The sequence below is a fragment of the Fusarium proliferatum genome (genome assembly GCF_900067095.1).
Source record: "Fusarium proliferatum ET1 genome assembly, contig: FPRO_scaffold003, whole genome shotgun sequence".
NCBI lineage: Eukaryota > Fungi > Ascomycota > Sordariomycetes > Hypocreales > Nectriaceae > Fusarium > Fusarium proliferatum.
The window spans coordinates 3794095-3821662 of NW_022194792.1; the positions used below are offsets into that span (position 1 = coordinate 3794095).

The following is a 27568-nucleotide window of genomic DNA, read 5'->3' on the forward strand; positions in this document are numbered from 1 at the left end:
CTGTGTCCCAGATCGTCTATGTTCCACGGAAGAGGAATTGCATGTCCTGGGGGGTAAGTGATTCCATGGCCTTGGTGTCTGAGTTAACAGTGGAGTGGATCATGTTAGTCTTCTTCTCCTGAATCAACACCATCCGGCTTTCCACAGAATCCTCGATACACAGGCGCGTAATGGTGCAGGGTCGGGTTTGTCCAATGCGGTGGCATCGGTCAGCGGACTGCCACTCAGCGGCTGGATTCCACCATCTATGTAATTGTTAGCAGTTATTCGGATGATAATATTCGTTTCAGACACTTACGGATCAACAATGAATACTCTAGAGGCTTCGGTAAGGTTCAGTGCCACACCACCAGCCTTGAGAGAAACCAGGAAGCATTCAACGTCAACGTTGTTCATGAAATGTTCGATCGAGGCCTGTCGCTGGGCAGGTGTCATGCTACCATCAAGCATGACTGTAGTGATACCAGCCCGGCGGAGACGCCACTCGATGAGCTGCAGCATGGTAGTAAACTGAGAGAAGATGATCGACTTGTGTGAGGCGTTGTCAGAGCGAAGTTTGTGTAGCTCATGAACAAGAAGTTCAATTTTGGAAGAGGAGGTCCAGTTCTCCATCTTGATTCGATTGATGATGGAGTTTTTCTTGACGAGATTCTCATCTTGCTCCATCTCTGGCTGTTCCAGATCGATCGAGAGGGGAATGTGACAACGGGGGCAATCGGGTTCATCAGTAGAGCGGACGTAGCTACCAACACAGGCTCGGCAAAAGTCATGCTTACACCGACTACGAATTGCGTCTTCGGCAGGCTCATCGCAGATGCAACAAACGAGCACGTTTTGTCCTCCTTCGGCGTTCTTCTTCGTGATAAGATCAGGGTGATCAGCAACTTGTCTCATCTGCATAATGAGGCCAAAAATGTTGGCATAATTGTTCAAGAGAACACCCTGGGCGACATACGTATCAAACTTACGCTGGCCGTTCGTCATGATACTGTTTGCGAAGTCGTTTTCCTCTTCTCCGAAAAACTGTCGGTCAACATAAACCTCCTTGACTGGAAGTTCCATAGAGTTGGTGTGATCTTTCTTGAGACGGCGCAGCATAATCCGTTCTGTCATCAAGTGCAGTCTCTTGAAAGCCGTTGCGCCTTCGCGTTTATTCCCGTATTTTTGAATAGGGTTCAACAGCTCTTGGTTGAACAGAGAAACATGTTGCACTCCCGGGTGCTTACACCCAGTGCAACGACTGTGCTCGTCCATTGACCATTCAAGCGTGGAGCACGGACACTGCTTGCAAAGATACGATGCAAAGGTGTCGATTTCTAGGAAACGAACTAGAGAGAAGAACTCTCCGATCCGATTCTGCAAAGGCGTGCCCGTCAAACACCATCGGTATGTAGTCTTGAGAGCAAAGCATGCTTTGGCTGTCATGGTAGTGCGTGTCTTGATGCAGTGCGCTTCGTCCAGAATAACTCGATGGAAATCAATCGAATGAATAGCACTCTTTTCCTTGTATATGCCATCCTTTCTCTTGAACCCTTTTTCCTGCTTGCGATATACTGACTCGAGACTGTTGTACGACATCATAATAACGTCGAACTTCTTGAGTTCCCTCACGGTGATCCCCTTGGTCTTCTGGTTTGTTCCATGGAAAACAAATGTGTTCAAGGCGCCATCAGTGTAAGACTTGATCTCTTGCTGCCATTGCATGAGCGCAACAGGGGGCACGAGAACCAGGGACGGCTTCCCCACACGATAATCGGACATAATCAGAGACACAGCCTGGATTGTCTTGCCTAAGCCCATCTCATCACCGAGTAAGCCACCTTTGTATTTTGTCTTCTCCATCTCCATCATCCAAGCAAGACCTTCGAGCTGGAAAGGCTTGAGTTGGCGTGAAATCCTTTCCGGTTGTGCAGCCCTCCCAGCTTTGATCACTGGCTCCTTTTCAATCTTGTCCCACATGGTTATGATCTCAGGGTGGTGTTTCTCCAAACGTTCTCGCTCCCTACGCGTACGACTGCTAACACCCGTGTTCCTGAAAGCCCTTCGATTGTTGGAGATGCCCCTGATTTGGTCCGTGTTATCGGCGTCATCTGCATCAGCATCGCTACTACTCAAGTCGATATAGCCGTCATTGTTATCAGTTGCAAAGTCTGTAGAATCGGCATCGCCTAAAGCGTTTTCCAATGCATCGAGTTCATCACCAGACGGGCCATCAGATTGCGAAGCCTTCCCTGCAGAACGGGAACCAGCCGTAGTAGGTGCCTTGACACGGGGTACAGTGCGTGTCATGGGACGCGCTGGTCGCTTTCCGGCCGCTTTTCTCGACATGGCCATTGGAACGTCTTCGTCATCACTAGAGATGTCTTGAGCTGCTCCCTCGTCGCTGGCGTCATCATCGGCAAAGGTTTCATCCTCAAATGAGCTCAATGACGAGCCGCTGTCCAGGTCAAGCCCTTGGGCTATCTCCGCATCCATATCGATGTCCTCATCATCTGAGTCGGGGATGACTTTAGGCTTTTTTGCCGGGCGACCACGCTTGGCGATAAAGTCAGTCAGAGTCGATGCTCGTTCTCGCTTGACAGAACTCTGAGCGGGAGTGCTGGAACTACCGGAGAGCGAAGGTCTAGTGCTTCTTCGTAGGGGAAATGATGATGATGCGGCACTGGACGCTTGCTTGAGTTCTTCATCCTGGAGGCGACGAGCTACTTGAGCGTCTCGAGAATTGTCAAGATCTTCGTCGTCCGAGTCTTGAATTACCATACGCCCCTGGCCCCTCGAGTTCATGGCATATGCGCTCTTTCGCAGACCTCTCTCGCGGTCAATGAGGCGAGAGGTAGAAGGAGCAGGAAGTTGGACTTCGAAGATAGCTGACTTGTCATGATCAACTGCTGCAGGAGTTGGCACTTTGCTAGACGCAGGAGTTGAATAATCGCTCCCTGTGTCGGGGTCTAGTGGTGTGGGAACTGATGACACGGACTCGCTCTCAATGGCGGGTGCTTTGCTTGGGCGGCCACGTCGTTTAGTGGGAAGTGCGATGTCAGAAGTAGGAAATTGAGACAGAGGCGATGCCTCGACTTCGGAGATACTCTTCCTAGGTCTTCCTCTTGGGCGTGGTCCAGAGGGAACATCCTGCAGAAGGTCTACAGCTGAGGTGGGAGTTGGTATAGACGAGGCAGCCTGACTTCTAGTCCTAGCTGACCGGGTCACTCGGTTAGAAGCAGTAGATGTGTCTCTAGAAGCTACGATTTGTCAGTAAGAAATAATAACCAGCTACGGCATCAGACTTACCATCTGCTGGAGTGATGGGCGTACCCCGAGTGGAAGGGCGACCTCGAGGCATGATGTCAGTAGGTCCAAGAGATGTTCTGCTGATTGGGATCGATGTGCGATGGGACGGCGTATCGTCCTCCAAATAGTACTCTTAAGCACACAGCTGCACGATAAAGGACAAAGATTAAGAGGCTTTGGGCGTGTTTTCTTTCAGGAAATTAAAATCAAAGGATGGGAGCCTGGTGGAAGGCAAAGGGTGGCAGTTGAACCCCTGTCTGTTGGCAGCTCACTAATGCACAGCCGTGAATGCAGTGTTGGGCAGTGACCGTGAATAGATACAAATTGATTGACTGCGGGCAACAACAAAAGAACAATCACACAAATAAACGACTGACATCAACAGAATCCTTTCAATGGGATGAGAAAGACCCTAAATAGATGAACAATGAAAGCGTGAGGATGAAAGGAAAAAGTCAGATAGAAGTCAAAGGCAAATCGCCACCAGCTCCTTTTTTCGGGGCGTTGCTTCCCGTCTAATACCCCAATTCACGATTCACAGTGTCGGAAAGAGCACCCCGCTACGCGCAGGCACGTGTCAGGGGCCAGGGGGTCTTGATTGTCGATCTGATTGGGGTGCATCGTTCCTGGCAGGATCGGGGACAGAAAACATTGGTCAATCCCACTTACAAGAACAGTTTGAGATAAGTTGCAGTCGAGGAGCAAGAAGATATCAGATTCTATTATACGGTGTTAAAATAAAAAGATTGAAGAGCATCTTTAACTTATACTAGATTTATACTGAGTCACCTAATTCTTTTTATCATTTTGGATCGAGGTCCCGAGTTTTCTTTACTCCCCTAGACTATCGATGTATTCTGGACCATGATGCTGAGATCTTCGATTTGCCACTTTAAGGGGCGATTGCATCACGTGACACGGTGTCAATCTCGTGAAAGACTGCGCAAGCGGGAACGCCACTGCACGGCGCTGCACTTGCCCAAGCTGCTTCAGACTTTACTTTTTTTGCGCCAACTCCTTTTCAAGCGTGAATCTCCCCTCCCTTTCATTATCTTGGGGGCTAATGTGGTCGCCGAAGATCAAAGATTTTTTTCTTGTGTAATTTTTTTCATTTTCCCAGATCACTCGCTATTCCTCCAGCATGTACGTTTTTCTCATACCCATAGAGTGGCGATAGCTTATCATATACAGGGCGCGGGCACGCAGTAACAACCAGAATACTCAAGGCCAAAACGGCCAGAATGGTCAGCAGAATCAACCTAATCGACAAACTCGTGCTGTCTATGGACCGTAAGTAAAATACTATTTCTAGTCATATACTCGTACTAACATGTCAATAGTCAATCAGCGCTGACCGATTTCCTTGCTGTAAGTTTATGGCTGTTACGAAGTACACATCGCTATAGCATAGGTACTAACCATGATTAGTCCCACAACATCTCTGCTGCTCAGATTCGCTCAGATGCTGACGCACGTCGCCGACAAGCCGCACGTGACGATGTAGCTGAAGATGAGAACGGCAATGGCGAGTCTTCTGCGGCAGGTGCCAGATCTGGGCGACGTTCTAGTCGCAACGACAATGACGAAGCTTCGCTAAAGCGTAAGCGAGAAGAAGAGAAGAAGCTGGCAAAGATCAAGGAGAGCAAAGCTTTCAAGAAGCGCAAGCAACGATCAGATTTATCTGATGACGAACTTGCTCGTGCGTTATTGGAATCGAACTCTGGCCCTCTGCCTGGGCAGATAGAGAACTGCGAAATTTGCGAGAAGCGCTTCACTGTATCACCATATTCGCTTGCTGGCCCTAACGGGGGGCTTCTTTGTCCTCCTTGCGGTCGAGAGGTAGCAAAAGAACGAGAAGGTGACCAAAAGAAGAAGCCGAAGAAGCCGGCCAATACGGGTCCTGTTGGAAGACGTCGCGCAATTCAAAGTCGGATACTTGACGGTGACGTTGGTACCAAGAGCTTGGCTACTCTGTGTGTACAGACTCTGGCCAAGAACGTCGATCTGGCTGACAGTCTTGGGGACCTTCCTGATCATTTGGTCGACAAAATTGCACGCATGTTCTCCAAACGTCGACTCCTCAAGCCAGAGACTTTGCCACTTTTCGTCCAGCCCGGCACCGAGGACCTCCACATCTATGATGGCGCAAAGCTTGGTGAACAAGATTACATTTCCATCTTTCAGACGGCTTCGAAACTCAAAAATCTCAAGATCCGATGTGGCATCCAATTCAAGGACGAAGTCATGGATTACCTCTTGTCCCGTGACATCAATCTCGAAACATTCTATCTTCATGGAGCCAATCTTTTGAGCGATGAGAAGTGGCATAAGTTCATCCAGGAGAAGGGCGAGAAGCTGAAGGGCATTCAAGTCTATTATACAGACAATCACTTTGGAGACGAAACCATAGCCACGCTTAGGGATCATTGCCCCAACCTCAAGCGACTCAAGGTTGAGAACAACCAAAAGCTGACCAATGACGGTGTCAAAACAATTGCAAGTTTGTCGTCTCTAGAGCATCTTGGACTTCAGCTACAGCACAAGACTGAATCTGACGCTTACATCAAAGTCGTCTCGAAAATCGGTGCCAAACTCAAGACCTTTTCTCTGAAGATTGTTCCTGAAGTTGACGACATGCTGTTGCAAGCTATTCATGAGCATTGTCGCTCCCTTTCCAAGTTCCGAATAACGGACAGCGAGTTTATGACTGACCAGGGTTTCGTTGATCTTTTCACCAAATGGGCCAATCCCCCCTTGCGCTTTGTGGATCTCCAGAAATGTCGACAGATTGATGCAAGTAAGCCTCGGGAGAACCCAGATAGCGTCGGACTCTGCAGTGAGGGTTTCAAAGCGTTGATGACCCATTCAGGTGAGAAGCTTCAGTACCTCAACATTCACGCTTGTCGTCATATCTCACGTGAGGCTTTTGAAGAGGTCTTCCACGAAGATGCTCAGTATCCAGAGCTGAAAGAGCTGGAAATCAGCTTCTGCGAAGAGGTGACCGATTTCATTTTGGGGTCCATCTTCCGATCTTGTCCCAAGATCCGAGAGGTCAACGTTTTTGGATGCATGAAGGTTAAAGAGGTCCGCGTGCCTCGGGGTGTCATTCTCGTTGGGGTCCCTAATGCTCAGGGCATGATGGTTGAGGGATCTTACGATTAATCCTTGATACAGCGCGTGGTGACTGGTGTCTGGAGTTATGAAACATGGCCTTTGAGTCAGTGGCGGGGCATTGCATGGCGCACGGTATTGTGTAAAGCTAGTGAATGAAAGATGTTTTTATATCCTATCTGTATCATATGTACTATGGTTTCGTTCATGAATCATGTCATTTCCCATTAAACCTCATACCCTGGTTAAGAGCGGGCCTGGTTATTCTTCACATACTCCTTATCCATCTGGACGTAAGAGTTCAGCTTCTTCTCAAGCTCAGCATCAGTCATGGTGGCCCTCTTGTCGACGCTCTCAGCACTTCTGTATCGTCGCCAGGAGAATCCGCCAGCGTTACAGGCGTCAGTCGCCTGGAAGTAATGCAGATGAGCAGCAATGTCCAAGCCAAGAGTTCCACCGTTGCATCCAAGGTTGGCAGCACCCTCACAGACCTTGACATCGCTGATAGTGTAGTCGACCTTATCACCACCACCGCCGGACAGCCAGAACTCAGGAGTCGTGTGTCTGTATCCGAAGATCAGAGGAGGGAGACGGGGGACGGGGTCATCGGCGTGTGTAACGCGGTACTCTCCACCAGCCTGGTTTGAGACGAAGGATGAGAGCTGTGCGTTTCCGACACGGGGAGAACCGTAGGTGTAGATATCGACGGGTGTTCCACCGACTCTCAAGTTTGCGGCAGCAAGGACAGCCACAGCACCTCCGAGGGAGTGGCCTGTAGAGATGACCTTGAAAGAAGGGTTCGCCTTGCGGGCGGAGGCAACAGCAGCAGTTGCTTTGGATGAGATCTCATTCCAGGCTCGCTGGAAGCCAGAGTGTACACCACACCCAGAGACGAGACTGCAGTCTTCCTGGCCGAAGTCGAGGTTGGTAAGCCAGTTTCGAATATTGATGCTTCCTCGGAACGAGACGACGATTTCCTTTCGGGCAGAGTCTGTCGCGACGTAGCCACCGATACCTGTCTTGGAGCCACTGGGTGTGTAAGCAAGGATATGATGTGTTTGTGCAGGTTTGGACTTACACGAAAGATGTCACGATGGTAGCTCCGTTGCCCTGAACGGTTGGGCAGCCATTGTTGGAGCAGGTGATCTTTGAACCAGCTGCGGCTTCAGAGTTGCAGTAAGCTGCGGCGCCATGCTGGATGTAGAACTTGAAGTTGCTGAAGTCGGTTGTGGTGACACCAACAGCTGGGGATGTGAGCTTATGAAGGAATCGGAGAGGGATTATGCTTACCTCGTTCCTCGAGAGAGTTGACGTAGTCGTCGAGAGCTACAGGGCTAGCTACCGCGAGGGTAATGGCCGAGAGGAGTGGTAGAAGAAGCATCGTGACAAGAATATGGTCCAAGAAGGGATGGGTGAAAGTGAGGATAGGCTGGCGAGGTGCAACTCCTGGAGATGCTCTTGAAGCTGAAGCTGAAGCTGTCCTTGAGATCTACTGAGAGATCGACATCGTGAGAAGAACCAGACGTTTATATATCTTTTTTTTTTTCTTCCTTCAGCTAGCTCCCATCACAATACCCGCCCACCCTCAGTCGCTGATCCCATCTCTTCCCCTTCCCATCACATCACATTCAGACATCCACCCATATCTAGCTCCCCCCATCCATCTTGGCAAACCCTCAGGTCGTCGGTGTAATAACCGCCGCCCCAGCCAAGGGAGGGCCGAACAGCGGAAATGAAGCTTTCGCGGTAGTCTAATCATTCGTGGTGTGTTCTACACTGCCCACCCCGCATTCTTGGCTCCATGATCCCAGCAGACAAGGTCCCCTTCATCGGGCTCTGACAGCATTTTTCCTTGGTCCGTTTGTCGTTGGGCCCGGGTGAGCTTCCCTTACAGGTAACGACGATCTCGGACCACGTGAGGGTCGTGATCAAGATGGTGGGCTACAGGGGTTTTGTTTAGTCTCTGTTACATTGCGATGGGGACTGTCAAAATGTTGGGACTTGTAGGGCTCTGGGCTTTGAGAGAGGGAGAGAAAAATAGGGGAGAAAGAAAAAAAGAAGGAGAATCGTCTGGTGATTCGTATGAATCGTAAGAGTGGTTGGTCGATAACCAATAATTCGATGACAGTTCTGGTGTCACAGTGATGAGCAAACCAATTATAGTACAAACTACCAGATAAAACGTTACGATTTACCGCCCGAGCTATATCGAGTCGACTGACCAACCATCTTTCACAGAAACATTCACCTCTATCACTTGCAGAGCCGATCAACGGAAGTATACCCCGAAACATGTTGCAACCTTTTCGGCTCAATCCAATTCAGCCTTGACCGCTATCAAATTTTCCATAGCGTGCAGCGTTTGACTTTACGGATTGACAAGGTTTGCTTTTTTATTGACAAGGGACTTTTTGTTAGGTGGGGTTTATTATGTGTGGGAAAACCGGTTTAACTGATCTGGAGTAGTAGTCAAGTGCCGATATCTGGGGAACACGATACCTAACCCAGGAAGTGCAGTAATTGCGGTAATTCTGCATCGAGGTTATTTACTCGATTAATTAAATGTCAATCTGGCATTTTATCAGACGAAAGTTATCCGAGTATATTCGTATCTCTCGATCTCGACAAAAGAATATGGTGTCGATTGAATATGAGATTATGGGTAGTACAGCATCACATGAAATGTCTCTGATTACTTGAATTAATTCACATCTTACATTTCAGCTGCAGTATCAAGTCTTGACACCTACCTCTTTCATCACCTTTCACACCATCTCATCCTCTTAATGCAAGGCGGGCCGGCATAAGCTGCATCCCTTGAACGCTCGTGTCATCATCATCACTTCCAATAACTGAGGCCAAATGATACCCATCCATGATAATAGCAATTGCATCTATAGACTTGTGATAACACATTCAAAGCCATATGTTTCTTTATCAGCATTGTCAATTGGTTTGCCGCGTCAAACTATTTCTTATCAATTCATTTAACGAGTGCCTTGCCAAATCTCAATGATAGACATCTCCAATTCACAGCCTGCTTCTCCGCTTACTGCGTACCTGATGATCGGCACACCAAGAACATGCAGGCCGCCACACTAGAAAATCCAAGCCGAGGAATAAGACCCAAGTCAGTGCGCTTTGTGCCTGAAAAGAAGCCTGTGATTCTCAGTTCAGAATGCGGGGTTTCGAACTATCCGCACATCGTGATGGTGTTGACTAACGGTAGCTCCGGTGAATCCGAATCAGGACTGCATCTGTCTATCGGAACTGAATCTCATCTTTCTAATTTGAGCCTTTCTCCGAAGTCAGGTGCGATAGTTCGGAGCTTTCTGCACTGCTGGCCTTGCTGCAACACCGACGTCGACCAGCGTCATCAGGCTGTCAGCCTTTCTGAAATTCCGAAATGTTCTGGAACTGGTCCTTCGTAAAAGTGCGTGATATTGTCCCCCTGGTTTAGACTTCAGCTGCAATATGCAAGTTCGGTACTCCGCCGAGATGTGAGAATGCAAGATCATTTGTTTCTTTTGGTAGGTCTTTGTACAGATTTGTATCACGAGAGGGACTAAGGCATCTGCACCAAAGTCTCCGCTCTCTTCTCTGGTATCGTACACAATTCGCTCATGCTTCTTTGACACATGCCCTCCAACCTCCTCATGCCACATTCACGGGCTTACTGAGCGATATGTCTTCGGCCCTTAATCTTCCTTCTGAGGAGAATCTTCCTCCCCGTCTTACTTCGCTTGCGACATAGGAATCCATGTCTGCGCTTCTGAACCAGCCTCGTATGTCCGTTCATGGTATTTCGGGGTCCGCAGCGAATCTGCATATCACCGAGGGCAGGGTGTGCTGAGATGGCGCTCGAAGGAACGATATCGGCTGATGCGGCTGTCTGAGGGGTGAAGCTTGAGGGGAGAACTGTTCGTCGGATAGCGCCGTTCATGGGAGTGAGCGAGGGTCGGAGAGGGACGAGGGTTGTGAATGTCCTGATGGAATTAGTGATGGTTTGATAGAAGCATGTGGATGAGCTTACCTGGGCGATTGAGCGAGGGGCTTGGCCAGAACCGGGCGCGCGAGGCGCGTGATGGAAGAAATCATTGTGTTCATTCCGTTGGAGCGCGCAGAATCGAGACTGCGGCTTGTGATGTGGTGGTGCAACGGCCGTCAAGTCGTTGGTGATGTAAATGTCGAAATTTTGAGCTACAGTCGAAAGTGACGCCGCTGTTTCGAGGTGGGGCTGCTTACCCTGTACCTTTTGTCCTCAATTGCTATGTTCACTTGATCCTTCCATTCATCCTGATCATCATCAGCAAGTTTCTTAGAGATGATATCCTTTCTCCAATTTGTTATCAAGTTTTTTGTTAATGGTGTACGAAAAATGAGCCACGCCTTGTGTCACGTTGATCAAAGCATTTTGCTAGCTAACAGCTCTGGCCAATTTCAGCTCAGTCTTGAGAATCACGCTTTGCAACAGCTTACAGCCTACAGCACATATGCATAATGAAACCAGTCATCAAAGAGCCCGCTGAGTTTGTTCTAAATCATTCCAAAGCTACTCCAAGTTTTGTTTCCTCCTCTAGCTCTTGATAAAGCACAATGGCGAATGGAAAATCAGACCAACAATCACCTGGAAGGCCAAAATGGCAGCGACAACAACGCTAAATTTGGAGGCATCTCGCTGGATTCAAGTTGAAGACGGCATGGTCAAATATGATTGGCTGTTCGAGCTGAGCAACCGCCGTTGTTGGTTGTTGGTTGATATGTTTCTTCTCCGGCCAGTATAATGACCCTTATAATGCGTTGTTTCTGGGATCTCGTCACCTTTGTTCATCAACGGCGCTTGCAAGTCACAGGGTCGTCAATCTCGGTCTTGATTGCGACATCTGTCCCAGTATCCCTCAACAGTGAAGTTCTCGCACAGCTGAGAGCAGCCTTGCTACCCCGGCCTGTTATAAATGCAACTCAAAACAATTCCCTGCTGTTTCCAAAACCGCAGGGAAGTAGATCGATAAGATAAAACATTTTATCTTGCGAGTTGCCCCTTTGAGTTATCTCTTGCGTCTCTCAGCTATGCGCTCAACCCCCTGCAGATAGCTGACTGAGTGCTTGCAGCAACCAACAGCATATGCTAAAGCGGCCAATGAGATCAAGTTTTGACGTTTCGAAACCTGCCGGTTGATTCCTTCTTGACCTTCACCTGAACTCTATGCTATCTGGGAACTATTCTGGTCCCTATCTTTGCTCTCATGCTGGTCTACAATGGCCGCCACGGACCTGCATCGTGCGACCAATATTTTGCAATTGTTGGTTGAGAAGTCATCTCCAACATGCCAAGAAAGATCTTTGCCCGAAACTGCTTCCCGAGATGTCTTGATACGGCAATAGATATACTCGAGCTGAATAAATCCTTGACTCCCAGCGGAGGTGAACCGATGGCCGGCGCGTAGTTGCATCAGAAGCTGGTGCGATAGCAGCAAAGGCTGCGGGCTTGTTTCAATCTACAGAAAAGCTGCTATGACTATCGGTGATGGGATGGTCAAGTCGTCGTGGAAGATATAAATCTGCTCAAGTCCCGCCAACAGTCATAGACGACAATCCATTTCTCAGCTTCAATTTCCTATCAAGATACCCTCATCTGAATCTTTCCTTTGTTATTTCATTTTTTCCCATCAATTACTCTTATCAATTCATCATGGCTGGACCTGTTGAAGTTCTCTCTATGCATCCCCACGCTCTTGATACTCCTCCCCGAACGCCCTACAAAGGCTTCGATAGCCTCAATTCCGGCAAGGAGAGCCCTAGAAAGGTGATTGGAAAGTTTCCAACCGATTCCAGCCTCGGAGACGTATTTTATGATCCTTCCCCAACTTCAGTGTCTTCACCTCGACCTCGCGATGATTCCAGTCAAGAGATCATGCCTGAAGATCCCTTCGATAGCCAACACAATCGCATCCTGTTTGATGCAATTGATGCCCTACAATCCTTTGGTGCCGGTGACTTGAGCATTCCTCAGGTATGTATCTCAAGACTTTTGGACTTTCACAGTACTGACAAATGATAGCTCATCATTGTGGGAGGACAATCCTCTGGAAAGTCGTCTCTCCTTCAAAGCTTGACTGGAATCCCTTTCCCAGTTGACAGTGGCTGCTGTACCCGGTTCCCTACACGCATTGTCTCTCGTCGCACAGAACCGGACAGTGACGACTCGTTCCGCATTACTATTGATCCCGCTGAAGTTGATGTTCCTGGTTTGGATCCTGCATCTGACAACATCAAGAACTATGAGTGCAGCGGCAAGATCCTGACCAAGGAGAGATTTGCCAAAGTCATTGATGAGGTAAGTAATCTCCCATCTCTCAGAGGCACGAACTGACATCTGCAGATATCGTCTGAATTTATGGGGCTTCGAACTGGTCTAGGAGAAGACAGAAAGAACTTCGTAGCGGAAGTCCTTAAGATCGAGCTGTCAGGCCCCCACCGCTCCTATTTCAGTATTCTTGACCTTCCGGGCACATTTCAGAATGCTTCTGCCGTTAACGAGACAGATCAAGCCAAGGTCGAGGCTATGGTCAAGGAGTACATGAACAATGAAGACAACATTGTTATGTGAGTCAGCTTGGCATGGTATTAGTGATCGCTCACACTAACAACTGAAGCTGCGTTATTGATGCACCCACAGACTTTGACCGACAAGAGATTTTGAGGCTGGCCAAGAAACCCATCAAGCAAAACCGCTTCGTTGGCGTTTTCACAAAATGCGATATGGTGCAGCATGAGCCAGAAGCGACCAAGAGGGCAAGTTAACCATGTATGCTCTTTGAACCATGCTAACGTTGAGTCAGATTGTATCCATCGCAACTGGCAACTCTACTCATAGCCTCGGACGCCTAACTGGTGGCTGGTTCTTGGTTCGCAACCGAGCAGACAAAGATCCAGATTCTTTCGACCTCAGCGCCGCAGAGAAGAAGCTGTTCAGCAAGAGTCCCTGGAACTCTGTTTCTCAAAGCCGTCTGGGCTCAACTGCAGCCAAGTCATACCTCGGTACTCTCTTGAGCTCCAAGATACGTGACTGCTTCCCAACACTCCGCAGTACAATTCAGCATAACCTCGAAGAGAGGCTATACGAGAAGGCCATGCTTGGTGAGCCTCGCACTAGCCATGCCGCAAGACAGCAATTCGTTGTTGCCACTGTCCGAAAATATGAAGAGATGGCTCAGACGGCTTTAGACCGTCCAGGATTTCTCGACCACAGCATGGAGCTTCGCAGAGAAGTCAGTCGCTTGAACGCTGAGTTTGACAAGTTCATGCGAGCACGGGGCGGTACATGGGAGTTTGAGGACATTGACGTTGATCCCCGCGTCCTGCTAGACGAACATCTTACTCTTGAGACACAGGCGAGGGCCGAAGAAAAGTATTTACCCGCGCGTGTTCGCAATGTCAATAAAACGAAGATCGATTCTTCACTTGACAAGGCATTCCCGGGCTTGGCACACATTCAAGACACAAGAAATCTTATGGGTGCCATTCAAGACAAGCTAGCGCTATATCAGGGATCTCTCCTGGATGGAATCATCAACCCTGACATCTACCCCGACATGTACCGAGAGCAAGTGAAGAAATGGGGACACATCGCGAACATCCACCTTGCGCGAGTCGCACAAGCCGTAAGTCGATGCACTGCCTCCATTCTCAACGATGTCTGTCCTGCGGAAAGTGAGACGTCAACTCTGTCTAGAGAGTTGACCGCGCTCTTGGAGGCTTCGTGGAAAGAATCCATGCAGAGAACGGAAGACTTATGCAAGTCTCAGTGCGAGATGGAGACAAAGTGTGTGCGACTGCAATCTACTGGTCCTCGCTTTGGGGACGAGATTCACGGTTGGAGAATCCTACGATTCTATGAGGGATTCACCAGTGTTTCGCAGGATTGCGAGCCGGGACACCTTGATCTTCCCAAGTGTTTCGAATCTGTCCACCCCAGTCTGGGTAAGAACATGGCTCTTGATGTTCACGATGTTCTCAAGGTTTATTACAAGGTATGTGCCGTAAACTATACCTTCAGTTTCAACAATTGTTAACCCCTTTAGCTCTCTCTCGACGCCTTTATTCGTACCATCAATAACACCGTCATTGAGTCGTTCATCTCTGGTCAAGACGGGCCTGTTTTAGGCCTCAACACCAACCGAATCCTTAGTCTCTCGGAAGATGAGATGAAGATTGTCGGCGGAGAGAATGAGAACACTGCCAGGAGACGTAAAGAGCTGGAGCATGATATTGAGAAGCTTCAAGGTGCCCTTACTATCGTCGATAGGGCCACTCGACAGACATCTGCCTTGGAGACAAATTGAAGTGGATATTTGCGATGGGGAGTATCAATCGTCATTCGTTAGCCTATAAGTTACACAATCTTTTATATAGTCATTCCATGTCGTATGAATTTTAAACCTTGGCCGCATTTCCATCAGTGCTTCCACTGCGGATACTGCTCTTCTCTCCAGCAGGGGCAGTTCGCTTGCGTCTCATGATAACGAAGGCGGCAGCTCCAACGATGGCAACAACACCAAGAGTCACCATGGCACCAATTACGCCAGCAACGGTATTGGACATGCCACCCTTCTTGGAGGTCTTGTTCTCACTCTCGCCCTCAGCACTCTCATCGTCATCCTTGTATGCAGCACAGAAATCTTCTTCGGCGCCACAATTGGTGCACCAGTCTCCAACATCAGTAATAGCACGCTTCTCAATCTCGGTCACAAACTTTGACCAAGGTAGAGAGTCCTCGCCAGTTCCAAAGAGAGGGTAAGTCTCAAGATCGCCGGCTGTACTGTTGCGGAAGAGCCAGCGGACTCGAAGGTCTGCTTCTGGGTCTGAGGGGAAACTGTCTGTGTCATCATCGGTGAAGAGCTCAAATGCCATGGTAGAAGCGTAATCTGGCAGACCGTAGAAGTTGGGAGAGACGTCAAGAAGATCCGCAAGACCGAAGAAAGCAAGGAAAGTGTCATAACTTCCAGCGAAGAGAGAAAACTTGAGCTTTCCTTCAGAAGTAACAGTCTCATTCAACTGGTTGAGGATAGCGCCAGAAAGAGTCTCGGCGCCAATGGCTCGAGCGGTATCAGACTCGTTCCAGTTCTGGCCGAGTTCCGCAGAGTCAGCGAGGGTGCGGAGCTGAAGAAGGTCTGCGTTTGAGACGTTGCGTGCTGGGGAGGAGCTGTTGTGAATGCGAGCGACATTGACGAGGTCAAAGATATTGTAGGCATTCTTGTAGGTCATGTTCTCGGGACGAAGGTTGTAGACGCCATCGGAGAGAACATCGTAGAATTGCTCGTAAAACTCTTTGGTGTCCTCCTCGCGCTGAGCGAAGACATCGCTCTTCATGAAAGACTTCGAGGCGGTGACATATTTGGGACAAGCGTCATCGCCCTTGATCCAGATGGTGTCTGGTGAATTGTCGTTGATGGTGTGAAGACGAACATATTGGTATCCATCAAGAGGAGCCTGGCTCTGGGATCCGTTGTTAAGAGTTTGAGAAGCAATCTCAGGGTCTAGATCAGCGAGAGGAGGGTAGAATCCTTGAAGGAAAGCTGTAGCCGTGTTCATGAGGATGCCCTGATCAGGAGCACTAGCAAAGATCTGAGAGGGCTTGTATTCATCCTCAGAAATACCCAAGATACGATATTGAGAGTCTGAAGCGAGGTATCGATCACGGTAATCTCGACCAACTTGGAAATTCTGCTCTGCGCCGAGACTAGTGAGAGATTGAGCGCCGTACCACTTTGTGGTACCTATTAATGTAAGTGAGATTCATCAATCGGATGGACAAGACATACGATCTCCGTGACGACTAAAGACTACAGCGCCATGAATGACTTCACTAGCAGCACTGCCAAAAAGAAAACTCAACGAAAGAGTCTTGGAATACATTTTCAAGTTATGAATTAGTTAGAAATTGAAGAGGAGCGATGTCCCGTCGGAAGTCGGGCTCGATGCTTGTATTTATGCTTAGGCAAACGCTAACTCTAAATCCCACCTTTGGTCTTGGCATTTGATAAGCTTCGCCCAATAAATGGGTTAATCAGATATATTTCCACCCAAGACCGTAAATCGCTCGATCAGCGGAACTTTGTCCGCGGAGGGGAAGACCGGTCAGTTCGTTGTGCAACACCGAGGAGATCCTGTATGCACAAGCGGATGGAGCTTGGGAACCCCGCTCGTGGTCTGATAAGGAAGGTTGATGACTGTGGTGTGAAGCAAGGTTGAGGGGAAAAGTCAATAGCTTGAAGATATGTAAATGTCAAGGCCAATGGTTTGGATACGTGTGGGGATGGGTAAGCTGTGATGTGATGATTTGTAAGTTCGCATGAGATCTAGTAAGAAGAGGGCTTGTTTAGTTTCGAGGATAAGTTGAACGTTATCAACTAGTTAGTGTTGGGAAAGGAGTGACCTGCTCATGATAAAGAAAGAGGTTGTGGCAAATATGCTGTAAATTTATTATAGTGCAGTTCTACCACGACTCCAATAACAAAGATGATATGAGTGGTGGTAGTCTCTTTGGTCACATGCATGAAGATGAAGGACCCCAGCAACATATATGGAGGCGAGCACAAGGATTAAACGTTCCGAGATGATTCACAGCTCAATATCAACCAAGATTGGAGAATGAAAGAGAAAAGGCTCATCGGTGGCACCAACTCGACGTGACAAAATGAGCCTTGAACAACTGCTTATTACTATAGCAGTCTCATCAACACCCTCACTCTCACATCTCATACTTAACCTCTCTAAACTCCTCTGCAGCTCCCTTCCACCAATCTCTTCTCAGAATCTCATCCCACTCAATAGTCATGAGAATCTCTCCAAAGTAATTCACCTCTCCCTTCTGCACGAAGCCCAACTTCTCGAATAAAGCTCTACTGCCTTTATTCCCCTCTTTTATCTTGACCATCAAACCCTTCAGCTCTTTGGCCCCATACTCTGAGAGTATCCCATCTAGGCGCTTTTGGATATAGACGAGCAATGCACAAACTGCTGCTTGACCAAAACCTTGACCACGATGTGAGGGCGATGCGATCATGACGTCCACTTCACCTGTGACCCAGCCCTCTGTACCTGTCTCTATGTCTTCATCATCGGATTCAAAAGGGTACAAAAAGAAGTTGATGTCGCCTCGCATGAGAGGGTCTGCATCCGCGGTGCCGGCTTTCACAAGTGATACATCATCCGTGAGCGGTGCGCAGACGATATAAGTGAGTTTATCAGATGATGTACGCCACGATTGCTGGTTCTCATATTCCTCATCTAAAGTCATGGGCTCTGAAGCTGTAGCTTCTTGAATATCCTGGGTCATGTCAGTATGTGAGATTCTGGTGATGGTGAGAGCTTACAGGATCTTGCATCCATGCGTGGTATTGCTTCACATGATGCGCCTCGTATGGAACGAGCAAGGCTTTGCTTGTTGAAATGGCTACTACTCATCAGTGCATGTGCATTATGGAGCGTGTAGCATTTACCTGTATTTTGGTTGATCTTCATTGTGATTTGTGACGTGTAAGTTGTTGAGGTGAATATTCACAGTGCAACACCATTGGTGAAAAAAGTCGAGCCAAAATGGGGCAGCAAAAAGCTTCTTACAACCACAGCCATAGGTAAATGCAGGACAACAGGCCAACGCTTCCTTTTTATTGTACATATTTTACAAATTTCGTTACAAGATTCATCCATCATTCTTTAGCCTCGGCCTCTTTCTTTAGTCTCAGCTTCTTTTGTCTCACTTTCTCTATTCTCCATTTCTCCCCCTCTCGAGCCTTTTGAATCTCCTCCGCCATTGCTAACACCACACGACCCAGTCGATTCTTTGGCCCTTCCATCCCAGCCACAACTTCAAAATCAGGCAGCTCAATGCCCGCGACAGGAGGGAACATAGAACCAAAAGCATCAGGCTTTTGACTCACAATTGCAGCTTCTGTGCCATAATCGAGGTCAGCGTCAGGACGAGCATACTCGACAGTCCGTCGCTCTAGCTTGACACCTAGACCATCGAGCAGCTGCGCAGCCTTTTCGGGCATGACGGGCTGTAAAAGGATTCCTGCAATTCGTAGAGCTTCGGCGGATCGGTAGATGACCCAGTTGAGGCGGGTTCGCGCATTCGCATCCTGCTCTTTCACAATCTTCCATGGCTCGGTTTCTGAAACAAAGCGGTTGGTCTTGAGATAGGTGGGTCAGTCACTAGAATTCAAGTGGACAAGGAATACTCACGTCCTGGAGAAGCCAAAAGATATGCTGTAGGGCATGGTTCACTTGATTCTGATCCATATGGGTTCGAATTTCCTCCGGTAGGCTTTGCAGACTCTTCTCGAGACTTATGAAGATAGGAGAACTTGTAGACAAGATCTCCCCAGGGTTCTCAAACCTCCCAGCCTTCGCAAATTCGACTGCCTCAATTGTACTCCATGCAACCTTCCTGACTCGAGCAATTCGGTTGAACAGGTTGCCAATATTGGCTTGAAGGTCTTTCTCGTAAATAGCAGCGATAGATTCGTTCGCGTAGTCCGAGTCGCTTTTGTAATTACCATTCCGCATGAGGAAATATCGCAGAGCGTCGAGCCCCCAGCGCTGAACAGCGAAGAAAGGGTTGACGACGTTGCCAACAGATTTTGACATTTTGCGGTTCGACATGGTCCAGTGGTTGTGGCAGAGGATCTTCTTGGGTAGAGGAAGGCCTGCGGCCATGAGAAGAGCAGGCCAGTAGATCGCATGAAAGCGAATGATGTCTTTGCCGACCACATGCATGTCTGCTGGCCATATTCCCGTATCTTTATCACCGACCTGCCACTTTGTGCCGAATCCAGACGTGGTCAGATAGTTAACAAGAGCATCCACCCAAACGTAGATAGTATTGTCGGGATCTTCGGGGTCCTTGACTCCCCAGCTCAGTCTTTTCGCAGGGCGAGTGACGGAGAGATCCTCAAGATGATCTTGAACCCAGTTGCGCACTTCATTCATACGATCAGCTGGTTGAATCCAATTCGGGTTCTCGTCATAGAACTGAAGCAGCTTCTCCTTATACTTGGACAACGGGAAGAACCACGTATCTTCCCGAACCCATTCGACCTTATTACCTGACTCTTTGCTGACCATTATCTTGCGCCCTGTCTGAGGAGAAATGCTTGACTGGACAAGATCTTCGGGATAGAAGCACTCATCACTGACGCAGTACCACCCCTCATGCTTCCCCTTGTATAGACCCAAGCCTTCAGGTGCGCGAGCCTTGAGAAGGAGCCAGAACTGCTGTACAACGTCTTTGTGTTCTTGATCGGTGGTTCGGATGAAGAAATCGTGCGAGATGTTGGCATGTTCGGCGAGGTCTTTGAACTTATGGGCGTTATTGTCACAGAATTCCTTCGGTGGTATCTCTACCCCCAAAGCTGCCTGTTGAATCTTCATGCCATGTTCGTCTGTGCCTGTAGCGAGGTAGGCCTCATGGCCGCTGATTTGCTTCCATCGTTTAATGACATCGGCCAGAACCATGGTGTACAGATGACCAATATGAGGAGCTGCACGTCAATTAGATACGCCAAAGTTACGATGCATCAAACTAACCAGCATTGACATAAAAGATTGGCGTTGTTACATAAAATGGCTTCTCTTTGCCTGTCGACTCAGTGCTATTCGAACGGCGCCATTGTGAAGTTGGCGCACAGGCTCGACATCCTAGGCGACTCAAGTTGGATTGACGGGCCAATCGAGACTGTATTTGGCGAGCGCCTTGTAACGACTGAAACCTGAAGGCCCTCATGGCACTTGAGAGCTTCCAGAGCTACTGTTCTTGCTGTAACTCTGAGCGGAATGTGGGGATATAGAGATGCAGCTGCAAAGCTTCATCCGATAAGCAACAGTATGCACCGTGCGGATAGGTTCTGTGATAACTGTCCATTTGCATCATCGCAGGCATCTTTTTTGAAACTCTGCCTGGAACTGGTTACTTTTGCGCCAACCTTAAAAGCTCCCGACCTATTTGTGCCCGTCTTCTTCCTCCCATTCAATCCTCTCCTCTAAGCATCAATACACACACAAGCCCAGCCATGTCAGCCCCAACACTAGCAACAGAGGTGCAAACCTCCAGCGATGGCAAGTCATCTCCTTCTTCATACCACCGAAGCAACAGCTAACAAACTCAGCTGCTGAAATCTTCACCAGCAACTACTACCAAGCCATAAACCGACAAAAGGACATCCTCCCATTCTACATAAACTCCTCTCAAAGATACCCCATCGCCGCAGACATCTCCATCAACGGCGCCGTCCTCCCAACACCAGACGACTACTCTAAACTCCTCGAAGCGCAAGGCAAAGACGCGCACTATGAAATCGAATCCTTCGACGCACACGTCCTCAACCCAAATTTCACAATGGGCGCACCCGAAAACATCTTTGACAGTGCGAAAAAGGAGAAGAGCGGCGACAAGATGTCCATCCTCGTCACTGTTATGGGCAGGGTACAATTTGGAAAGGGCAGAGAAGCGCCTCAAAAGATGTTCAACGAGACGTTTGTTCTCGTACCGAACTGGGAATCTATGGTCAAGAACCCTCCGAAGGGTGTGAAGAAGTGGCTCGTCATGTCTCAGAACTTTCGCGCCTTGTAGGGCTGGGCAGATGGTGAAGAGATACCGATTAGAGAGGAAACAGAGTTCGAGAGGAGCTTTGGAAAGACCAAGCGTGCGTTGAATGAGGATAACAGTCACGCAAACTCGGCGAAGAAGCCCCGTGGCCAGAAGCCATAGGGGGCAGGCCGTGCCACTCGGGGCGGAAGATCATGAACGAAAGATCCAGGTTGAATGGGAGAGAACTGGACTTTGTCGAGTATGAAAGACGAGCCGATATCATAGCGCATAGAACAATAGGTCATTCTGATGGATCTTGATGATAGGCTTTCACCTGGCATCGATCAATTTAGACAGCAAACCAACAAGCAACTCATTTTACACCACCAACAACTGTTTGCCAACACTACATAACAAATATCCGAGCTTAACCATCACTTGCACATGCTCATATTGTTCTTCAACGAGGCTTCAAGAACAATAGCTTCATTTTGGCGGGGTATCCTCCCCTGCACATGCGTCAATCCCCATACAGCAAAAAGCAGTAGAACCCAGTGACAAAACCCCACCATCCATCACAAACGTAGCTCTCCAACTCCAACAATGCCACCCAAGACAAAAGCCAGCTCCAAGGCCCAGAACCCCGAGCCCAGAGGTATGCCCTTTTCACTCGTCTCTATATATCTGTCTAACATTTCCCAGCTGCTCCAGAATCTCCCCCAGACACCATCGCCCAGCGTTCGCAACAGCGCTTCTTCCAGACGAACCCTATCGAGAACCGTCGTCAGCAAGTAGGTTTATCAGCACTTACTCCCGCTGAGAAGAAGACATACGCACACGTCAACCTCATCCATCCTGCTGTGAACCGCCGTGTACCTTTTTCCAACAAGACAGAGCGCGAGTTCTGGAAGTTTGTTACGAAAGAGGGTCTACCTATTCGCAGACTTCCCCGCGACTACGCCTGGGGAAAAGACCGTTCCGGACGAGATATCGGGACATACTCGCCCGACGAGCTTGAGCAGCGCACTCTAAAGCACGCAAAGCTCACATCGCTGCAAATACAGCACCGTCAGTTTCTCAAAAAGCGAGAGAAGCAACTCGAAGTAACCACCGAGGAAATCGCCGCTGAAAAGACGAGAAGAAAAGCTATGGCTGCGCTCAAGAGGGACTTGTATGGGGAGATCACGGGAAGTCTGGCCCAGGATCCTGAATGGGACGATGTCATTCCCATCCCTCAGAACGAGCCCGAAGGCGCCCTAGCGCAGATTGCCTATCCGGACGACTATGCTGAGGGTACGTCCGTTTGATGCCCAAGTCTAAAGGAGTGACTGACTGAACAGCATCATAGCCGTATCCTACCTCCGCGCCGTCATGGCCGCGGACGAGTGCTCTCCCCGAAGTCTGCGCTTGACAGAGCACGTCATTGCCATGAACCCAGCACACTACACCGTCTGGTTGTTCCGCTTCAAGATTATCTCGGTGCTCAAGCTCAGTATTCCTGATGAGATTACATGGTTGAACGAGGTTGCCCTCAGTAATCTCAAAAACTACCAGATTTGGAACCATCGCCAGCTCTTGATGGACTACTACTATCCTCTCATCGAGGAGGATACCGCGACTGTCCGTCAACTGGCTCGCTCGGAGACGCAGTTCATCACAAAGATGCTGGAATCAGACGCCAAGAACTACCATGTCTGGTCATATCGCCAGTACCTCGTCTCCAAGTTGTACATGTGGACTATGAGTGAGCTTCTTTCCACCCAAAACCACATTGAGGAAGATGTGCGAAACAACTCAGCCTGGTCGCACCGCTTCTATCTTGTCTTCTCAGACCCCACAGCCTCCACCCCTGGATCAGGACCTACGGAGCCAGACCCTCGCATTCCAGCAGAGACAATTGATCGAGAGATCAACTACTCCAAAGAGAAGATTGATTTAGCGCCGCAGAACCAGTCTCCTTGGAACTATGTCTTTGCTGTTTTAGCCAAAGGCTCTCGTCCCCTATCGTCCTTTAAAGAGTTCGCCGAGAAATTTGTCACTGCACTGGGAGAGGAAGCAGAAGAGGTGCGCAGTTCACATGCGCTTGATTTCTTGGCCAAATTGTACGATGAAGAGGGTGACAACGAAAAGGCTGAGCTTTGTCTACGACGTCTTGGAGAGAAATGGGATCCTGTACGAGAGGGATATTGGAAATACCGTGTGACACTGCTGAAGAGCGGTCAGAGCGCAACATAGTTGGATATGTTATGATGCGATATATTTTTAAAACCTCAAGCCCGGAATTGTAGTCCCTAAACATCGAATCTTAAGAACCCAGAGCAGTGCCCAAATGAATTGAGTAGAAAGAACATGTCGCATTACTAGATTATAATCGTATATGCCAAAAACTCCCAAAGAGGCCTTTCCCACCGCTTCTCCAAGTCTTAGTTGTGTTTGACCATGCATGGCTAACCAGATGGTGTACATCGGAGTAAATGCTCAACAGCTTGAGCGTGTTCTGTCTTATTAGTGATTTACTGGCTTTCAACTCGCCAGAACTTCCATCCTTCTCTTTCTCCAGTATCGCCATGTACTCCGACGAGCTTTTCGACACCCTCAGTGCCCTCGGCTTCTAAGAACTTCTCAAGATCAATCTCCATACCTCCCTCGTCATCTTCCTCTGTACCGTTCTTCAACACAGCTGGCCAAAGGACGCCAATACCGTCGCCACCAAGAGTCGTCTCGAATTTGGCGTAGTTCTCAGACTCTAGTTGTCCTTCAAGCTTTCGTAGCTTATCTGTGGGTACACCAGGTCGTAAAAGAGTGATTGAGCATCCACCGCCGCCAGCGCCTGTCAACTTTGTCCATCCAATACCCTCATGGTCGACGAGTTCTCGCACTCGTTCCAGGCGTGGGTGGGAAACACCCAGTGATACTAGTAAACCATGATTGATAGTCATCAGCTCGCCCACCTTGCTAAGGTCTGTCTCCGAATTGCTGTCAAACGAAGTGTCATGAATGAGCTCAGAAGCGGCATCCGTGACCTTGTCCATCGCATCCAAGATCGCGCCAACAAGCTTGGGGTGGGTTTGTTTGAGTTTTGCGACCTTGGCAACCTCGTGTGCGGTGGACTTGGATTGTCGAGTGTCCACCAACAGCAGAGGCAGTTCAGGGAAATCCCACAGAGGTCGAACCGTCGGTGGTTTGGAGTAATCTGTCCGTTGGAACACCACGGCCTTACCTTGTGTCGCAACCGTATTATCCACACCAGAAGGGTTTCCATGAATACACATTTCTGACACAAATGCCCATCTGTTGATTCGTTCGACTTGGAGTCGTGCTTCTTCCGAAGGTTGGTCTGGATGAGGGCCGGAGAGTGTTCGTAGTTGAAGAAGAAGAGCGGCTGAAAGGCATACCGAAACTGACGCGCTGCTGCCCAAACCAGCACCAATCGGTATTGTTGATCGGAGAGTGTATAGACATGGAGGGAAGGATGGCGATCCTAGCGATAGGAAGAGGTAGAGGAAAGCTGAGACAGAGCTATGATGAACTCTCCGAATCTCCTCTGGGTGGTTGGGTGAGACAACTTCAATGTGTGGTTGGATGGCCGCAACAAGATCAGGGTCGAGTTCTGTTACGAGAGAGTAGTATGACTTCTTCTTGGAGGGTTGTTGGAATGCGTCCCATGGCAAGTCGTCGATATTCCAGGTGTGAACGAGACCGATATCAGCGAATCGGAGCGAGACGGTACGTTTCGACTTGGAAAGGGTGGTGACGTGAAGGTAGGACCGCAGTGAGATGGCTGCGGCAATGGCTGCCTATGCGCCAATCATGTGAGCATGCAATTGGCGATAAGACGGAACCGACTTACCTTTCCATGAACAACGGAGTGTTCTCCGAAAACAATGACCTTTCCTGGTGCCGATACCATGAAAGGAGGTGCCATAGGGCTAGACATTTTGCGACTCAACTTCATGCGACGACGGGCACTGCCATTGCTAGAGTCGCCAGAAGTTTCGGAACCAGAATCGGAGGCATGGCCGTGACCATTGCCGTTGCCATTGGCATGGCTGCCATTGAGCCCGTTCACCATGACTGGGGTCACAGATGGCATGGAGGTGATTGTGTCGCGCGTGTTGTTTGGTGTTGATCTTATCTCCAACTACGTGGTCTGACCCCTGTCGTGATGAATGACTGCAGTGTGTTTCGTAGAAAGTGGAAAAGTTGTAGAGCGAGAAATAGCAGTAAAGGATTGTAGGAAGATAATTTAATTCAACAACAGTAGAAAGAAAAGTACAAGAAGAAAGATGGATGAAGGAGGAAAGTTGCTTAATTAGGTAAATTAGTGGTCGCCTTTCTTGACCATCGTCAGGGGGTGGAAAGTAACTTCTTTAAATTCGAGAGCGGGGGTGTGATAAGTTAAAACAGTTAGGAAGGAAGCGGGCAACAACGGACGGACCTCGACTCCCAACAATGCAATGCAATGCAAGCCAGAGACGATAATGAAAGGCAATAAACGGTAGCGTCACAGATGAAGCGTTGGTTACCTTACTATGTAAAGTCTGAGGTAGACGTAGGTTAGATTGATGCACCGCTGGGAATTGTTGGCGTAATGGGTAATTGAGTCCCCCGCACTTTCCACCTCTATCCCTAGATCAGCGTACCTGCCTTTTGACACACCTCACACTTGTTCCAATGGATGGAAAAGAGAAGGAGCAGGACGATGTAGGGAAACGCCCGTCAACCGAAATAGGAAAGGTTCCGGATGTGAGTGCCTCGATGGTGCAGATGACAGTTACCAACGATCAACAAGATGAGGTGGAACTAACTGCTTTAACGAGACAGGCTAAGGGACTTGGGTTACAATCTAAGTGATATCGTTATTATCTCTTCATATTCGATCCGATTTGATATGAGATGCCTACAAGACGTTGCCAACAGCTCACAACATCTGTCCTCTGTTGTTGAACTGAATGTGTAATGATAGGCCTCCAATTGGAAGAACTCAAAATAGCGGTCTAGCGCTAAAGTCAAGTCTCCAGCTGGGCTTAGGTTTATCTGGAGACTGAGCTGAGCCCACCACCACGACTTAGACGTCCCGTCTCCCGCGATTTGTCGATGCAGCAACCGAGAGTGGAAAATCGAACAAGCAAAACTATATGGACCGAGTTTCCCGGCGAGGACCGGGTATTTCAAGGTTTCAGATTCTGAAATGCCTATCAGTTGAAGACGAGATGCAGAAGAAATGCAGAAGAGACAAGCATCGGCAGTTATAGCCGCGTGATTGATGATGATGACAATAGCAACGAACAATACAACAGCAACCCAACCGTGTGACCCTGTGTGCCGGATAAGCCGTCTGGTTCAGCTGTTGATCGGTGCGCCAGAAGAGGTTGATTGTGATAGGGAACACTCTGGTTGGCCAGGCGGTTCTGTAAATCAGGTTATGAGACTTTGAGCCAGCCTCGAATATCTGCCGAAGCAACAGAGTATTTGGAGTCGTTGGAACTTGCAGGTTTGCAGTTACGTCGTCGAGGCGAAGCTAAAATATGACGACAGGCGGGAAAATATCCATGCTGGTGCCTGCAGCTATAACTCATTGGTGTGGCCGTATCCGTACTGGAGAAGCTGTTGCCTGTTACTGGACAGCAAAGCGTGCATCAATTGTGTCGCATACATAACGCTCCTCTTGGCTGCTGCTAAATGCATTGAAACACTTTCGTATTCGCATCTCTTTTATACGAATACTATATTGAGCAGACACAACATGACGGCGCCAATCACTTCAGCATGGAAAATTATTCCAACTTTCGAATCAAAATCAATACAGAGGACTCTCGATTTCTATGTCGACTTTCTTGGGTTCGAATTGGGCGGGGTAAAGCCAGAGGACGGGCCGTCTTCAGATTATACTTTCTGCTCAATCTTTGCAGGGGACAAAGCAGCAGCCAATATCTACTTCTTTAAACCTGATGGTGAGGTCAAACCAGGGTCGGCATATATCGCACTGGGTACAGAGCAGTTGGACATGCTGCATGATACTGTCAAGGGTCAGAGAAGTGAGGTGATTGAAGAAGCGATTGAAGATAAGCCGTGGGGTTTTCGGCAGTTCGCTATCAAAGACCCTGATGGCAATAAGTTGACATTCTTCAAGTTTCTGGAGGGCGGCAATCCAGGCACGGAATAATTCGAGGCATCCATATGTCAAGGCTGCACGCATGTCTCTGTCGACAATGACTTGGTTGGTTGAAGGCACAACAGAACTGGACAAGACGGTCTTGAGATTGAGGTTATCATTTTCATACCTCAGGGAGCAAGAAAACATCAGACCTTAATGCAGGGTATCAAATAAACTCAGCAAAAGATATCCTGAACTTGTACTAAGTTACCTAAGTCTTTTTATCATTTAGGATTACTGGTAAGGTCCTGAGTTTTGATTCCTTCCCTAATCAGGATATTGTCAGAGTATGAGGTTCTACGAAGGATTTGGGCCAAAGAGTTGACACGATGGCTGTATCAAATGCACGGAAATCTCCTTGGATTACTGCCAATCTTCAACACTATGGCTGACGACTGCGCTGTTGACTGTGATCCTTC

General features: G+C 48.7%; 12 protein-coding genes across 12 annotated transcripts; 5 read left to right on the plus strand and 7 right to left on the minus strand.

Annotated features, from left to right (window-relative positions):
• Nucleotides 1–16: 16 nt before the first annotated feature.
• FPRO_05787 (putative nucleotide exsicion repair protein RAD16) lies at nt 17–3340 on the minus strand (the record flags this gene model as incomplete). Its single annotated transcript, XM_031229370.1, has 3 exons — nt 17–245; nt 299–3239; nt 3289–3340. 3 exons carry the CDS (start codon nt 3338–3340, stop codon nt 17–19), a joined length of 3222 nt encoding a protein of 1073 aa, XP_031079614.1.
• A 1189-nt stretch (nt 3341–4529) lies between these two features.
• Nucleotides 4530–6450, plus strand: FPRO_05786 (uncharacterized protein; the record flags this gene model as incomplete). The annotated part of the gene is made up of 3 exons (XM_031229371.1): nt 4530–4578; nt 4637–4656; nt 4717–6450. 3 exons carry the CDS (start codon nt 4530–4532, stop codon nt 6448–6450), a joined length of 1803 nt encoding a protein of 600 aa, XP_031079615.1.
• Nucleotides 6451–6644: 194 nt separating this feature from the next.
• Nucleotides 6645–7780, minus strand: FPRO_05785 (putative triacylglycerol lipase precursor; the record flags this gene model as incomplete). Its single annotated transcript, XM_031229374.1, has 3 exons — nt 6645–7428; nt 7478–7643; nt 7690–7780. The coding sequence occupies 3 exons, from the start codon at nt 7778–7780 to the stop codon at nt 6645–6647; spliced, it is 1041 nt and encodes a 346-aa protein (XP_031079616.1).
• Nucleotides 7781–10072: 2292 nt separating this feature from the next.
• FPRO_05784 (uncharacterized protein) lies at nt 10073–10497 on the minus strand (the record flags this gene model as incomplete). Its single annotated transcript, XM_031229375.1, has 2 exons — nt 10073–10385; nt 10433–10497. 2 exons carry the CDS (start codon nt 10495–10497, stop codon nt 10073–10075), a joined length of 378 nt encoding a protein of 125 aa, XP_031079617.1.
• Nucleotides 10498–12091: 1594 nt separating this feature from the next.
• On the plus strand, nt 12092–14744 carry FPRO_05783 (uncharacterized protein; the record flags this gene model as incomplete). The annotated part of the gene is made up of 6 exons (XM_031229376.1): nt 12092–12412; nt 12461–12736; nt 12782–13005; nt 13056–13194; nt 13242–14432; nt 14484–14744. The coding sequence occupies 6 exons, from the start codon at nt 12092–12094 to the stop codon at nt 14742–14744; spliced, it is 2412 nt and encodes an 803-aa protein (XP_031079618.1).
• A 91-nt stretch (nt 14745–14835) lies between these two features.
• FPRO_05782 (uncharacterized protein) lies at nt 14836–16317 on the minus strand (the record flags this gene model as incomplete). Its single annotated transcript, XM_031229377.1, has 2 exons — nt 14836–16178; nt 16224–16317. The coding sequence occupies 2 exons, from the start codon at nt 16315–16317 to the stop codon at nt 14836–14838; spliced, it is 1437 nt and encodes a 478-aa protein (XP_031079619.1).
• Nucleotides 16318–17152: 835 nt separating this feature from the next.
• FPRO_05781 (putative METHIONYL-TRNA SYNTHETASE, mitochondrial) lies at nt 17153–17925 on the minus strand (the record flags this gene model as incomplete). The annotated part of the gene is made up of 3 exons (XM_031229378.1): nt 17153–17731; nt 17778–17857; nt 17904–17925. The coding sequence occupies 3 exons, from the start codon at nt 17923–17925 to the stop codon at nt 17153–17155; spliced, it is 681 nt and encodes a 226-aa protein (XP_031079620.1).
• A 188-nt stretch (nt 17926–18113) lies between these two features.
• On the minus strand, nt 18114–20188 carry FPRO_05780 (putative METHIONYL-TRNA SYNTHETASE, mitochondrial; the record flags this gene model as incomplete). Its single annotated transcript, XM_031229379.1, has 3 exons — nt 18114–18596; nt 18649–19946; nt 19993–20188. 3 exons carry the CDS (start codon nt 20186–20188, stop codon nt 18114–18116), a joined length of 1977 nt encoding a protein of 658 aa, XP_031079621.1.
• Nucleotides 20189–20474: 286 nt separating this feature from the next.
• On the plus strand, nt 20475–21034 carry FPRO_05779 (uncharacterized protein; the record flags this gene model as incomplete). The annotated part of the gene is made up of 2 exons (XM_031229380.1): nt 20475–20501; nt 20558–21034. 2 exons carry the CDS (start codon nt 20475–20477, stop codon nt 21032–21034), a joined length of 504 nt encoding a protein of 167 aa, XP_031079622.1.
• A 561-nt stretch (nt 21035–21595) lies between these two features.
• Nucleotides 21596–23227, plus strand: FPRO_05778 (uncharacterized protein; the record flags this gene model as incomplete). Its single annotated transcript, XM_031229381.1, has 3 exons — nt 21596–21647; nt 21695–22285; nt 22341–23227. 3 exons carry the CDS (start codon nt 21596–21598, stop codon nt 23225–23227), a joined length of 1530 nt encoding a protein of 509 aa, XP_031079623.1.
• Nucleotides 23228–23505: 278 nt separating this feature from the next.
• FPRO_05777 (uncharacterized protein) lies at nt 23506–25064 on the minus strand (the record flags this gene model as incomplete). The annotated part of the gene is made up of 2 exons (XM_031229382.1): nt 23506–24789; nt 24843–25064. 2 exons carry the CDS (start codon nt 25062–25064, stop codon nt 23506–23508), a joined length of 1506 nt encoding a protein of 501 aa, XP_031079624.1.
• Nucleotides 25065–26738: 1674 nt separating this feature from the next.
• On the plus strand, nt 26739–27158 carry FPRO_05776 (uncharacterized protein; the record flags this gene model as incomplete). Its single annotated transcript, XM_031229383.1, has 1 exon — nt 26739–27158. One exon carries the CDS (start codon nt 26739–26741, stop codon nt 27156–27158), a length of 420 nt encoding a protein of 139 aa, XP_031079625.1.
• Between the last annotated feature and the right edge of the window lie 410 nt (nt 27159–27568).